This window comes from Lichenostomus cassidix, chromosome 5 (genome assembly GCF_008360975.1).
Source record: "Lichenostomus cassidix isolate B80296 chromosome 5, HeHo_3.0, whole genome shotgun sequence".
Classification (NCBI taxonomy): Eukaryota; Metazoa; Chordata; class Aves; order Passeriformes; family Meliphagidae; genus Lichenostomus; species Lichenostomus cassidix.
This window is the reverse complement of record NC_139486.1, coordinates 5,754,515-5,769,713: the sequence shown is the minus strand read 5'-3', so window position 1 is coordinate 5,769,713 and position 15,199 is coordinate 5,754,515. Positions and strand designations below refer to the sequence as shown.

General features: G+C 39.3%; 1 protein-coding gene across 2 annotated transcripts in view; it reads right to left on the bottom strand.

Annotated features, from left to right (window-relative positions):
- Positions 1 to 2,486: 2,486 nt before the first annotated feature.
- Positions 2,487 to 15,199, bottom strand: part of HIF1A (hypoxia inducible factor 1 subunit alpha) — a 34,316-nt gene continuing 21,603 nt past the window's right edge. Inside the window, exons 7-15 of one of the 2 annotated variants that reach the window (XM_085061121.1) lie at positions 14,642 to 14,748; positions 14,311 to 14,458; positions 13,158 to 13,378; positions 12,692 to 12,972; positions 12,050 to 12,172; positions 11,429 to 11,820; positions 10,518 to 10,626; positions 7,714 to 7,840; positions 2,487 to 7,552 (exon numbers count right to left, since the gene is read on the bottom strand). In XM_085061121.1, the coding sequence (XP_084917247.1) occupies positions 7,401 to 7,552; positions 7,714 to 7,840; positions 10,518 to 10,626; positions 11,429 to 11,820; positions 12,050 to 12,172; positions 12,692 to 12,972; positions 13,158 to 13,378; positions 14,311 to 14,458; positions 14,642 to 14,748 (1,660 nt within the window). In that variant the 3' untranslated portion in view covers positions 2,487 to 7,400. Of the gene's footprint in view, positions 7,553 to 7,713; positions 7,841 to 10,517; positions 10,627 to 11,428; positions 11,821 to 12,049; positions 12,173 to 12,691; positions 12,973 to 13,157; positions 13,379 to 14,310; positions 14,459 to 14,641; positions 14,749 to 15,199 lie in introns of those variants that run through there. The other variant, XM_085061122.1, reaches the window with a different exon arrangement.

Here is a 15,199-nt window from a genome sequence, read left to right as displayed (position 1 = left end):
GCGGCGTTGCGGTGATCGCCGCTGCGGTCGGGGCTTGGCTGCGGATTGTGGGAGCGCGGCTGGACAGCGGCACCTGCTCCGGGAGCGGCCCGGGCTGGGCAGCAGAGCTGGGCAGGAGAGCTCCCGAGCGCCTGTGCACCCACGGGATGAGGGCTCGGCAGGTGCGGCATCTCCCTGCGCGGGGGGAGCCTTAAAGGGTGAGAAACGGCGTGTAGGGAAAGTATGGAATGCGCATGGGATAGAGCCTTGCGCGGTGCCTTTGGGGTATTTAAACCTGCAGGAGTTTTCCCAGAGACCGCGTTAAAAATTCACATTTTGCTTTTGCAAACAATCATGCGCTGGGAAATGAATGTTGGGTTCTGCTGGCTGCGGTACGGCGATGTTCTCCAGTTCACCGTTAGCATCAACTAATTGATCCAAAGGTCGCTCCTTACAGCGAGGTGCATCAAGCTGTCAGCTCCTACCATGACAGGAGCTCCCACAGTGCTTCAGGCACGCAAGCATCTTTCCGTATTTATTGTATTTCCCAAAAGGTTGATGGAATCCAACCTTTAGCAGCATTTATTAGGAGGTGAATGGTCATCGGCTGAACAGCAGTTGCCTGTGAGCACCACTGGTTGCCAATGTCGTTGACTATAGGAACAGAAATATTTGCAGAGATGTTGCATGTGAACTGGACAGGGTTTAGCAGCTTTGGGAGGAGAGCTGCACCTGCTGGGGTTTGGTTTGTGGGCTTTTTCCATTTTCTGAAAAGACATTTTCATCTGTCATTGGGATTCATGCTAGGAGATGTAGGGCAGTGACCCTGTTCATCCAGTACGTGACCCTGACTTCAACAGATTGTACTGATTTTGGAACAGAATGCCAATGCTGTTAGGAAAACAGATATAATGTGCTCCCCCCTCAATGGATTTAAGGATTCAAAGCACGAGTAAGTCAAAATTGACACATCATGGAGCGAGTTCATCATTACCTACAGCTCAAGCCAAGCCCTGTTTAGTCATAGGAGTTATCCCTTAATTTAATAGGAGCAGAGGAGCCTGGCTCTGGAGTAATGCTGAGAGCTCGAGTGTGTTTTCTGATTTTTGTATTTTAAGCGTGCATTGAGTTGGGTGATTTCTCAGAGATGGTGTTTCAAGGAACACTTTATGGGATTACTTTTTTTCCTGAGGCAGATGGGGCTGCATGATGCAAGATGCAGTGAGGATGAGGCTGTTGTGCCCATGTTAACGTGTGCTAAGTCTTCCCTTGCAGAAAGTTTGGGTACAATGTTAAGAATGAAAATGCAGAAGAATAAAACCAACAAGGTCTCTCTGTGTAACTCCCCTTTTGTGGTATATAAAATGAAATACAGTATCAATTTTTAGACTAATTAATACTCTCTCTACATAAACTGTGTGTTTTCAGCGCTACTTCAGATTTTTCGTTAGTACATTTTAATTCTTAATTGATGCCTTCCAAACTAACGAAAAAATAATAAAAAATACTTAGATGACGTAAGGAAGAGTGTGCTGGTTACTGTATCTTCTTCATATTCAACCACTAAACAAAAGGATGAAACCCTATTTGCCCTATTCCTAGTTTATAAGTTGCAAGTTAAAAGCCATTTATCCTGCACTGATATAAATAATGGGGTTTCCAGGTGCATATGGCACAAAACAAATCTTTTTTAATACCTCATACGATTGCATCAGAACACACTTTCAAGTTGAAAACATGAAAATAAACCATGTTTTAATCGATTTGCATGAAAATAAATAATGGATATATTTTATTAAACTGCATATTCCACCTTTGGTACGTACAAACCTATTGCTAGTAACAGGATCTTACTCTACTGCCACATGCCTCCTGCTTTCAGACTTCCCAACAAGCACAAACGATGCAAAAGCTTTTTAATCTGTGTCATAGGAAGTGACATTGATCTAACAGGACAGCAGGAGTCACAAGTTCTTGCCAAGTCATTTGCGTGTACTGACAGCAACTGAAATCACCTGGGGACATGATGCTGGATCCAAATGAGTTTGTGTTTTGTTACTAAGAGCATTCTTGGTGTGATTTATCAAAGAGGCTTCTGAATGTTATCTGTCCCTCTGGCTCTGTAGTTGTTGCTCTCTCTTTGGCATCCCCCAGGAAAAGCTACACCATTCCCATATCTGACCTGTTATATTGCATGTTTGACTTCTTTTGTTCATGCATGTGATCTGCTCAATTCAGGTGGGATAACCACGTGTCATAGGTGAATAGGTTTCAGCTTAAATATAAATATTATATATTTATATTTAATAAAAAATATAAAAATGTTTTTGGGACTGTGACCACAGGTCTGCTGGGTGCCCAAGTTTCTGACAGCAGGCAGTAAGGTCTCAAACCTGCAAGGAGTTTCTTACTCTACACAGTGATTTAGTTCACTTCAAAGCATGCTGCCACCTCCACCTTTTACAACAGGGAAAAGGGGTGAACAGAAAGATCACAGATGACACAAATTAGAAACAAACCCTCTCTTTTATTGAATTTTATACTGTTACACAATCAAAAAGAAATACAGTCACAAGTACGTCAAAATGTTTCAAGAGAAATATCAATTGCAATACGTTGTACTTGGTTCCAAAAAAGAATTCCATTAAAATATACCACTTCTTCATGAGAGAATACTGCTATTATTCACAAAATCTACTGTACTGTATAAATCCAGTAGCAAACTCCTTTAACTTTTTGGTAACTTGCTCAAGGTAAACAGGGAAGCAGAAGGAAAATGGCAATTCATTTATAGAATTTGGATGAAACATCACAGTCCTCCAGAATGGAGCTTTTCAGGGAGTAAAATCATAATGGTATTTTTAATGAAAGCTGGATACCCAACTCATGTGGCATTCCTATGAAAATGGTCTTCCCACAAAGCACTCCTGGCCTGTGAGGTGTTTATTTTCATGCTGGACAGTTACAGCTTGAATAACGTGCCCAAGTGCAGTGACATTTGAGTGAGAAGCGTGCTCTGTTCAGGAGCAGGGCAGCAGTGGGACTGGGAACAGATGGCTGACCTGGGGCATGTCCAGCCTGGCTGACAGGGGCAGGATGCTCCCAGATCCTGCTGCACTGCCAGGAAAGGTTCCCTCACCAGTGTAACAGGGGAGAACACTTGCCAGCAAATACTGCCTTTAGCTGCCAGTGCTCAGCTGTTTAATTAAACAGCTCTTTAAGTAATGAAAAATTACTATTAAATGTGCAATAATTTAACCTGTAATCATCAGAATTATCTGACCCTACAGTCATATTTCATTGGAAGCAGAGCTGATCATTTGATCCAAACTAAGCTTTGAAGTCTTAAAACTGTCACCAGTGTTATATGTAAATGGCTCTTTTGGGCCCTAATCTGAGGTTCTTAAATTCAGTAACTACTTTGGGAGAGTTTAATGTGTGTCCACAGACACTACTAAGTTTCTTTTCTCGGGTAAATTTTTTCCACTTCACCCAAAGGTTTTCAAAGATCACCAGAGTCCAAGCCAGTCTCACTAGGTGGGAGGAAGATATATTAGCAAGAGGTACTTTGGACTCCATGCTAACTTAATTTACTCAGTATCTTACACCCAAGATAAGTTATTGCACAGCATATTTAAGTGATTTCTGGGGAGTTACAGCTGTAGTTACTTGTAACTACTTTCAGGTAAAGGAAGGAACTATGACATCATAAGTACTAGTTTAAAAAATCCTTTACCCTTTAACAAAATCATCACTGTTGATGATTAAAGAATCAATTAAAATCTCTATGTAAAAACAATAATTGTACTGGGCCCTGAAGAAGGCCTGGGTTGAATACTGCTGTAGTCAGGAAAACCTGGAAGAAAACTTTGTCATTCTCCTCAGTTTATCATTTTCACATAATTAGCATGTTCTATATGCAGGAAGAAAACACTGTATTTACCCACAGTTTCTTCATTGCAACTAATGGCAAAGAAAAAAATTACAAAATTATTTGGGTGGGAAGGGACCTTAAAGCCCACCTAGTTCCACTCCCCATACTAAGGGACAATTTCTGCCAGACCACATTGCTCAGAACCCCACACAACCTGGCCTTGAACACTTCTAGGGATGGGGCATCCACAGCTGCTCTGGGAAACCTTTGTGAGTGTCCCACCAGCCTCACAGTCGTTCATTTCCTCATAATTTCTATTATGGTGCATCAGTATTTAAAAAAGGGAGCAAGTCAGCAAATAAAGTATGCAAAATTACTAAAAACCATTTAGGAAGCCATTTATTCTAGAAGCTTCAACTCCAAATTAGCTATAGAATCAGACTGCACGTTCCTGGAATCTAAAGAAAAAAAAAAGGTAGTTTTAACAGGGGGAAGAAGTCAGTAAAACACAAACAAATAAAAAGAAACTGAAAGGTGTACTTCTAGGTTTTGCAAACTGGCATCTGCATTTAGCAAAGCTCTTAAAAGGCCAGAGCAATTACTGTTCCTTTTCTGTGCCTTGTTCAGTATCTCTAGGAGGCTTGGTGGGGTTTTGTTAGGTTGTTATTGTTCCCCTAGAGTAAACCAATACAGCTACTACAGTTCATCACAGTAATCAAAATGCCTTATTATGCATTATAAAAAATGTGAGAGTTGAGATTTTTAGATGAAATATGGCTCAGTTATACACATAGCTCCTGCCATTAAGATCAGAGATAAACAAAGACAGGTGGGAGGGAGCTGTGAGCAACCTGATCTCGTGGAAGGTTCCCTGCTCATGACAGGGGTATGGGAGTAAGACGATCTTTAAAGTTGCTTCCAACCCAAACCATTCTGACTCTAGCAGCTCATAACCATAAATCACATGGGTCACTTCTGTTTTACTCTATGAAAACTTACTGCCCTCCTAAAGTGCACTGAAGAGGACCTCACATATCCAAACAGGTCAGGCTCCTCCAAAACACAGCCAAGAGAGCAGCAGAACATCTCTGACCTTTCTCTTGGGAGTGCAAAGGGATAACTCCCCACCCCAGGCCAGCTCTAAGCTTGGCAGCTGCACCTTTCACCTGCCTGCAAGACTCTCCCCACTATCTCACAGAAGCACCACCTCAGCCCATGCAGAACTAAGCAGGAGGGATGTCCTAAACAACAGGGGCTTTATCCAACTTCACTATCTAAACCTTCTAACTGCTGACAGAGAAAGAAATGCCATGGAAAGAATGCCAGCCCAGACACAGCAGGCAGGGAGGAGCTCTGCTGCTTTAAGCCATTAAAAATGCATTAAAAATGTTTACTAGTGAAAATGTTCTCTGCATGAAGCTTCAGCTCCAGCTGACTGCCCCTACACACCTCCTCTCCGTGCAACTTCTACTCAAAACTTCAACAAGTGTGCAACTATCTTCTGCTGCCAGTGCCTTATCATTCTTTTGTTAATAGTGTCCTTTTACTTTCATACAGTTGTGGCAGTATGGAAAGTGCTCCTTTCAGTGAAACAGTAATTTTAGAGAACAGGTTACGCTTATATATTATTACATTGATTTCAAAACAGTGCAATGAAACCAAAAAGTTTACAACATAAAACCAAAGTTACTCCTGTGACACTCCACGATTGATTACTTATACTGAGATAGGTTTTTTAAAAAATAGTTTTGGGAACGCACAGAATATCTTGACCATATTTACACAACACAGGGTTACCAATAGCATCATGTTTTATGACAGCATGATGAGGAAAGTCACTGAGTCAACAGCACAAAAATGTAGAACAAGTTTTACCAAGTACCAGCTTAATTTTTTAATCATGGAGTTTTGTGATAAAAATCCATCCCAGATCAATCACTCCTGTGAATTTTACTTTTTCCTGCTTTCCTGTGTTACCTTGACAAAGCTTCCAGAGACAAGCCTTTAAGCTGTTCATGAAGATGAATTCTTTCTGCTCTAAAGTAAAACAAAAACGCTGCCTCCTGGCTGTCAGGTTTGCTCACTGGTGTGATAACAGGTTGAGAAGTGTAACGTCTTTGGCGAGTGGTAGTACAACACTGTCTAGGAGACTTCAGTACTGAACAGGCTCAAATAATTAACGCAGAGATGTTACAATCAAAAGAAGGAAGCAGTGATTTCCAATCAACTCTAAGTTAAAAAGGGAACACGGATGAACAATAACCACTAACAAAAATATAAATTATCTCATTTCTTTCAGATAACACACTCCCCAAGGGGGCCTGGTCCACATATAGTTTATTGATGTAAGAAAACAATACAGTTAGTGTTAGATCCAACCACAAAGAGCAAAAAGAATGAGTGAATGAAGGTTTTGTACAGTACATATAGGAAAATAAGATGTTTGTGACAACTATATATTTCTAAATAAAAAGGCTTCTAAATATATTCAAGTTATTGAAATCTACATGAAAACATATGGATGTTAATAGCAACAAGGTGCATAAAACCAAAACATCAAAATATTGAGCAACTCAATGATGTACTAGATAAAAGTTTGCTAACAATGCAAGATGTTTTACAATCTGCTTGAAATATCACCTATACCACACAGGGTAAGCTGAACATTTAGATTTAAGATCATACACAATATTAGCATTAACTTCAACAACTACAGGCAGGGATTTTTTTTTTTTAAGCTGGCAAAGTGACTACTTTAAGAACATCAAACTTTCTCTAAATTGAGAATGTATCCAAATAAAATGCTGCTAGCCCTTTCCAGATAAAGCCTTTCCTTTGACTAACCACACTCACTGAAGTCAAAAGCATAAGACAGCATTTAAGAACAATTTATATTACAACGTGACTAAAATAATGACATAATCCAGGTTTAAACATGTTTTCATAGGCAAACAAAAGATTCTTCTTAAAAACTAGTTTTTATAAATGCAGAATATATTGCATGAGGAACTGCTGGTATTTTTTAAGAAAATATATTGTGCGATTGTGGCTACAATGCACCGCTGCAAAGCATTGTTGTTTCTTATAAAAACTATTAAAATAAAAAACTTACTTGAACATAAAGAGTAAGAGAGCACAAGTCTTCCAACTACCTATGAAAAGCAGCATGGAAGTATTGCCAGTTTTTCCTGTGTTGACATTTTACTAATGATAAGATTTGGTGACCAACTCCCCAGCCAAAAAATAATTTTTTTTTTAAGTCAGGTGCATATTTCAAAGCTGCTATTGCAAGTGTGTTTTAAATGTAATGGACTTAAAAGTGTATGTACCAAAGAATTATAAAAATGCACTATAGTTTGAGTTATTGTTACATAAAGAACATATTAAAAAGACTGTCAAAATAAGTAGAAAGGGGATCAAAACTGAACTAACTGAATTAGTGCAGTACTGTAGCCAGGCTTCTAAAATCAGATATAGAAAATATAAATAGACTGCTTTAGGTGATGATTCACCAGTGTCCAAAAAAAGGAGCAAGTTTTGTGAAAGCTCAGTTAACTTGATCCAGAGCTCTGAGCAGTTCTTCCCCCTGTAGCAGGTTTCTGTTGCCTTGTATGGGAGCGTTTACTTCGCAGTCGTAACTCGTGAGTTGGGGGAGTCCACTCTCATCCATCGACTGCCCTAGAAGTTTACTTGCTATGTCTAAAGAGGGAGGGGAAGGAGAAAAAGTGCACTTTATTCACCATGCTTAACCTCTCCTCCAGAGCTGTTCACAAGGAGTTAAGTCTGGACAGTTTTGGTGACTCTGTTCTCTTTCACACAGCCCCCTCCACCCCCTCTGCCTGGGAAAGGAAGATACCAACCAGTTGATAGTAGAATGATTGTCTTTTGCTCCACTCCACTGTGACCATTTGTTTTGCATCCCTTTACACGTTTCCAAGCAAGTGATGCATTTCCTCCACGGTCACCTGTCTGCTGGAATAAAGACCCCTAGAAAGAAATAAAATGAATCTATTGAATACTGTATCTTTATATTCCTCCACGCCCCTCTTCCAAATTAACATTTCCCATCAGTAAGTACTAATGCAGGCATTATTACAATTTAAAGTGGATTTTGTTCAGAACTTGGGAGAAATAAATTTCCAAGTACCCGAACTTGAAAATTATTTAACAGAAAACTGAATCAGATTTCAAGACCTTACTTCCCTATGAGAAAATAATTACTAAATCCTGGTTATCATCAGCTACCACGCTCAAGATTAGCCTGTACATGTACACAAACACACCCATTTAATTACCACTACTCTGGGGTGAGTAAGCATCAGGTTTTCACTGGAGTCTCTAGTGGCTTTCTACACTGGAATTAATAGTGTAGGCAGGAGAGTCAAGAATCTCAGTAGGTTGATTCTATCTATGCATTTAGGATGTAAATTCTGCTTGCACTCCAGTTATTGCCACCAAGCCACCTGACCCAAGCCTTGTGGAAAATGCAGTCCTACGCCAGTCTAGTGCAGATATGGCTCCTTAGCATATTGTTTTGACAGCAGAACAGAAGATAGGGAGATTAGGAAGCTGTAAGGGTTTCATAGTATTGGGATAAGGAAGAAGAAGCTGCCACTGAAACAGATGGGATGAAAAGAAGAACCATCTTAGTATCAAGTCTGCTGGCAAAAGTACTTGAATCTGCTAAGTTTGGTCTTGTTAGTAATACTGACTGATGCAAAAAGAGAAGGTATTTCAAAATACTGCCATTATCCTCAACACATAAATAGTGAAGAGCATATGTTTTCAGGTTATAAAACACCCAGGCAAGTCAAAAGAACAGCTGTATAGTAGAAGTTATAGTTAACTCAGAGCTGCAGTTCATAGTTAAACCAGTCACCTACACTGCTGCTGGTTCATTTTTTTACCATGAATGCAATCCAGCCCTTCATCTTAAGATATTGCTCAAAACTGTTCCAGTATAATGATCATTATTTTATAACCTTACTATAACATGTCTTGTGCTTGTCTAATTCTCCTGTTTTCTAGGAAGCTAAAATAGTATTTTACTTTGGTCTTCACTTTTTTTCTCTTTTTGCAAAATACATCCCACTTGCCTAAACCTAAGAAGCTATGGCAATTGTTTGTACAACACTAGAACAGCATGCATTCTAAGCCTGGATTTAATATCATTTTTCTTCTGCATGTGTGAAAGGTCTGTATATCCTCTCAGAAATCCATTGTGGAGAAAGAAGCCAAACAACAAAAGCACTTGCTTAAAATAACTCCACTAAGACTCAGCTTCATGGAAATTCAGCTTCTGACTCTGAGAAACCATCAAAATATTTATATTGCTTTTGTCAGATACAGACAAAAGAAAAAGGTTTAGCAAAGGATGAAGTCTGAACCTGTAGGCATGAATCTGGCACTGAGCACAGAAGCCTGAACACTATTATAGCAGTTAATACTGAACTGCTTGTGTTCTATGCATTTAATGACATCCCATGCTATTTTGAATATTTCATCAGCAACACTATGGAGCTGTAGCACCACTGCATGAGAAAAGGGCAGTGCAAAGCAATAACGTTTCTTGCAGAGCTGTGAATTCTTACAGGGCTTCTGGAAGCAGCAGAACAACATGCATGAAAGTGCAAAGAATTTAGCAAATGAAAACTATGGCATAAAAATGGAATAGAAAACCAGCTTTGTCTCATGCTCAAACTAGAATGCTAATACAGGAGTAAGGAGAGTTCAGAGGAAAAATAATTCTGCACTGTAAGATATGGTAGATGACTACAACTAGGAGGTGGCCCAGTAGAGAAACAAAGAAGCTTGAAGGCTACATTGGAGTAGAGGAACTAAGACTAAAGACTAAGACTTCTCAAAACCTGAGAAGTGGGAATTTTCAGTGAAGATGAGAGAGAGAAAAGTGCGCAATGGCAAAGCTCAAAGTTTCAAAATACTACAAAATGACAGCGAGAGACAAAGATTGTGGAGACAATCATTTTATGCAGAAAATAACAAACTGGACAACCCCTAATTAAGTGACACAAATCTAGGAGCATCGAAAAAGTTTCTTTTGAATAGCTAGGACAGAGGAGGATGAGCTACTCCCAAGTGCCCAGAATAATACTAGAGGGAGCATGCATGAAAGGGAGTGGTAGTAATAGACATTTACTAGGTTATTATAGGAGTTCTGTTCCCTCACTGTTCAGGTGGTCTTGTTATCCAATTAAGTAAAGGAATTTCAGACCCAATGGAAAAATAAAAGCATAGGAAGAAGCATAAGAACACTAATCTCCAGTACTGACAAATATGAAAACTGGGTTTGAATTTAGAAGTTAAATACATACAGCAGTTGCACATTTAACTGTGATGCCTTACATTTGTGCATATTCTACTGAAGAAACATGTATGTTTACAGAAGATATCTTCTACCTAATCAAGAAATGTACTTGGGTGTAGAGGGCACTTTTGAAAAGCTGACAGTAAAAGAGAACAAAAATTGGAGTATCTGCATATATATAGATATGTGTGTGTGCATATATACAGAAATTTCAGTATCAAACAATTATCTCTCATCCCAAGATTCCACTGCTTACCAACAGCTCAACTGCACTGATGCCTCATTTCAGAAATTGCAAGGTTAAAAGTGAATATTTTAAAACGGTAAAACAAAACTCACAATTCCAACTGCCTGAAAAAGTGAACCATCATGTTCCATTTTTCGTTTTCTCTGAGCATTATGCAAAGCTAGCATCTTTGGATTTAGTTCTTCATCCAGTGCAGTAGATCTAAGAAAAATTGATTCAGGCTGTTAAGACATTTCTACTTTCCTCAAGCCATTCTTCTTTCGTGGACACTTATACAACATCACAGAAATGAATTTAGGAACTCCACGACTTTTTGTTCATAAATTGACTCATTTCAATAATCATTTTCTATGAGCAAAGCAAATGTTAGCCTTTAATCTTGCTGTGAAGCTCAGAATGAGTTTTTAACAAAAATTTTTAAATCTGCAGAAAAAAAAGCATAATAGTTCAGCAGTTCACTTTCAACAGAAAGAAGGGAGGAAAGAGTGAGGGAAAGTCTATTCTGACTATTTTTATGTACAGATAAATCTTTTACGTATCACGAATCTCATGTTTGACTTAACGTAGTTTTCTATTGTGATAAATATCTACTACAGACACCACAGTCCATCATAAAACTCATTTAGCTTTAAAATTAATAGAGGTAGCACAAACTGTAGTTGCCTCTTACCTCTAACTAAGTGGACAAGGAAAACACCAGAAATATTGTGTGGATATAACTACCTGCTGCATTTTAATAAAGGCTGCACATCAGGTACAAGAGCAGAAGAAAATTTTTACAGCAGCTGCCTTTTACATGAGGTGCTTATGTAAAAGCTACCATGACATGAACTTTAGGTAAGTTCACCACAAAAAAAAGACTTGTTTGACATGTCCAAATTTAAATGTCTCAATTTCTGCTCTGAAGAACGCTGAGGATGAACACACAAGAGCTGGCAGAATTTATAATTTATATCTAGTTCCTCGAACAGATACCAGGGCTTAAGTGCCACTTTTAAAATACCTTTTATTCAGAGTGACCGTTAGCAAGCTGGGTGCTCCTGGAGAAGGCTTTTCCGCCTGATCCACTGTTCCTTTCCCTGCTCTGATGGGAGAGGCAGTTCGACTCCTGCTCCCGCCGTAGGGCGAGGCGGGGGCACTGCTGGACTCGGCGACTCCGCGCACGGGAGACGAAGGGACAATTATCGTCTTCACATCGTCCGCGCGCTCCGCCGGCTTCATCTCCTCTGCAGGGCTCGGGGCTGCCTGACTCTGCTGGAATATGGTGATGGTGGCTGCGCTCTGGGAGCTGGACGAGCTGCTCTCCAGCGGGGACAGCTGATCGAAGGAGCGCAGCTGGAAGTCGTCATCCATCGGGATGTAAGGAGCCAACATCTCTAAATCTAAATCGGTTTCCTGAAAGAGACAAGAGGTGGAACTTAGCAATGTGGAAGCAATCTCAGCTATGATTTCATGGCTTCATCAAGGCTCTTCCTTATACCAAATCCTTACAATTTTTTCTTTTTTTTTTTGCACTTTAATCAAAATATTACATAAAAAAGGAAGGAGGTTCCTGAAGACATTCTAAAGAGGAAGAGTACATTCAGAATAAGATGGTAAAGAATTTTAAGTTACTGTACATTACCTGAGTAGAGAATGGATTTTTTGCTTCTGTATCTATGGCAAAGAGTTTCTCCACTAATTCCAGTTTGAATTCACTGGCCATATCATTATCCACATCAAAGCAGTAGTCGTTGGGACTACTGGGCTGTGAAAACATTTTGAGCACAGTTTTAGGTTTCTGTCATTGCATCACTTGGCACTGCAACCTACAGAGTCTCTGCAAAATGTTCTAATGTAGAAACTAATTCCACACTATAGCTGCACAAAATTAAAATGGGAAAGGAAAACACACTTGTCTGTATACATTCAAATTTACCCCATCTGGGAAGCACTTGCTTAGCTGGAACCTGGAAGTAGCCTCTACAATAATTTACTGCAACTATTTTGCTTTTTAGGGAAGTGGTGTCTGAACCAACCAAATGAAAAAGACCAATCCCAAGCTCTCCTTATTTCTATCAGATAGTATTGCATACATTTGCAAGACTCACTTTAATGAAAAAAAAATGAAAATTTATCAGTTTCTTCAGATCATGGCGTGAGCTTAAGTCACAAGGTAGAAATAATTTCCAATTCCTGTCCTGGCTGCATCCTTAACCAGATTTGCCCCACAAACCCCAACAGCACATCCATTTTAATGACAGCACATCCAAATTACGAAACTCACCTCAGGTGAACTTTGGCTGGTACTTGCATCAGAAGGGCTGGTTGGTTGCTCTTGCACCTGAGGCATGGTAAAAGAAAGTTCGAGTGGCTCTGTGTTTGGCTCCAGCTTTGATACAACTTCTCTATTGAGTGCAGGATCAGCATTGCTACGAAGTGGCTTTGTAGTTTCAGAGGCAGGTAGTGGGGACATTGCCATATTTATATTCTGCAATTTCTCACTGGATGAGGGGAGCATTACATCGTTATACAAAGGAACTTCATCACATTGTTGTTCATCAGACTCTATAAAAATTAAAAGAAACCATCAACCTAAGTAACAGTACTGTGTGTGTCTATGGACCTCATTAAATTTAAACAGCAGCTGAAATACCACTGGGCAAGTGGTACTGGGAGGTTATTTTTTGAAATCTGTTGTAAAATAGTAACTTTGCTAATCAACATGCTCTCCAATTTAAACACACACCCACCATTACTGCTGAAATCTAGAGAGATAATTGTGTCTCCAGCAGCTGGGGCCAGCACAGTTAAAGCATCTGGTTCCTGCTTAAGTTTTTCAAATAGGCTGTTGGTATCATCCAGGTCATCTTTATTGAATATTTTGGTCATTTTCATGTCAGGAGACTCCACTGGTTTCAGCATACACTCAGTTTGTCCAAGGGAAAAAATTAAGTCCTTCTGAACAATTCCACTGTTAGACAGAGAGGAAAAACGAGTGTTAAAGAAGAACTAAAAGGAATAAATTTTGGCTTAATAGTTTTGTAGGTTGAAACCCACCCACTCTCCACCCCCAAAAACCTCAAACCAAACCAAAATAAACAAAAAGCCCCAAACAAACAAACAACATCCCACCACACACATCCCACAAAATGGATAAGAGCTTTAAGAATTCTGTTTTTCTTACTCATTCTTTCCTCAAAAGAAACAGACAAAGCAAACACTAATTGTGGTGCCATCAGAAAAAAAGTAACAAAAATAAACATGCTTCTCTGTAAGCATTGAAAAAGTAAGAAAAAGATTTTAAAAAAGGGAAAAAATTTAAGTATTTCCTCAACTACTTTTCCTTGTTTTAAATGAATGTGCAATATCTTGCTGGATTTATAATGGTACCTTCACTGAAGTTTTGAAAAGCTAATTTAAGGGCTATTATACATTTGCAGAAAAATAGTCAACCAGTCTTTTCAATTAAAAGAGGAATTCTGAGGAATAAAAAAGTAGATGGGATTAAGAATGACACCACTACTGCTGCTCTGACTCCACAATGAAGTTACTAGTGGAATTAACTGCTCCAGACTTGGGACAAGGATTAGAGAGCTGTCTAGAGTGCACACAATGCTCAAATACTTCCAGTCATACAGAAGAGGCATTCATTTGCCTGCAGAGATCATCTACTGACATCACTACACCAAAAAAGTGCTTTGTTTGCAAATACAATTTCTAATCCTAGGACTGGCAGTATTCTAGGAAAAGTTTCATTGGTAGGGAGCACTAACACCATAACATACTCAACAGGGGATCACATTCCTCAACAATTTGAAAAAAAAAAAAATGCAGTGCCATCAGAATGTAACTTTGTCTTCAGTAAAGATGATGACAAAGAACACTGAAGTCTACTCAACTTACCTCAACACATAGTTCACACACACTATGCACTGTGGCTGAGAATTCTTAGTGTTGTATATAACAGTTGCTTGAGTTTCAACCCAGACATAGCCACCTTGTTTCGCCAGCATTCTGTACTGTCCTGTTGTCACCTGCCCTTTTGTGAACACTACAAGCAGAAAGGACACCAGCTTTAATAACAGGCAGAAAAACCCCAAAACTGCATGAAGTGAGTATTCATTGCAGATTCATATCTGCAACTAAAAGAAAGCCCTCGTTCTTCAGCTGCTTTCCCCCAGGGCTGTCTCTCATCTCCTGTAGTTTGAGGGCTTTAAATTCAGTTTTCACTTACTGTCATGGTGTGTTTTGGTCAGATGATCAGAATCCAGTGCGTGATAGTACTCATAGATTGAGCGACCCAGGAGCTCCTCTGGCTCGTACCCCATCAACTCTGTAATTCTTTAAAACAAGGGAAAAAATTGCTACGTGAAAGCAGACATGGGCCAGCATAAACACCAGAGCATCTGGATGCTTGCACATCTAGAAAAACCTTAAGAATCACTTCCATACATATCAGCAGCAAATTTGGGTTACTGGGACTTTTCATTTTGAAATAAATTGCTATTTTGATGTTTCTTCAAAAGAGATATTTCAGCAGGCATAGGATTTTACTTCTCACCGAGTACTTATAAATCATGCAGTGGGATATGATTAAACAAATCCCCGCTTTTTAGACTTTTTTGGGTTTTTTTTGCTTCAAGGTAGACCAGCTACTTACAGCTTAGGCAAATATGAGAATTTAACAAAATAATGAAGATATGATTCAAGAGTTTTAATCCTGCAACTAAGAGAAATTAGGAATCGGATTTCTCTTCCCACTCAAGTATTGCCTGCTTTTAAGGAAAAATTA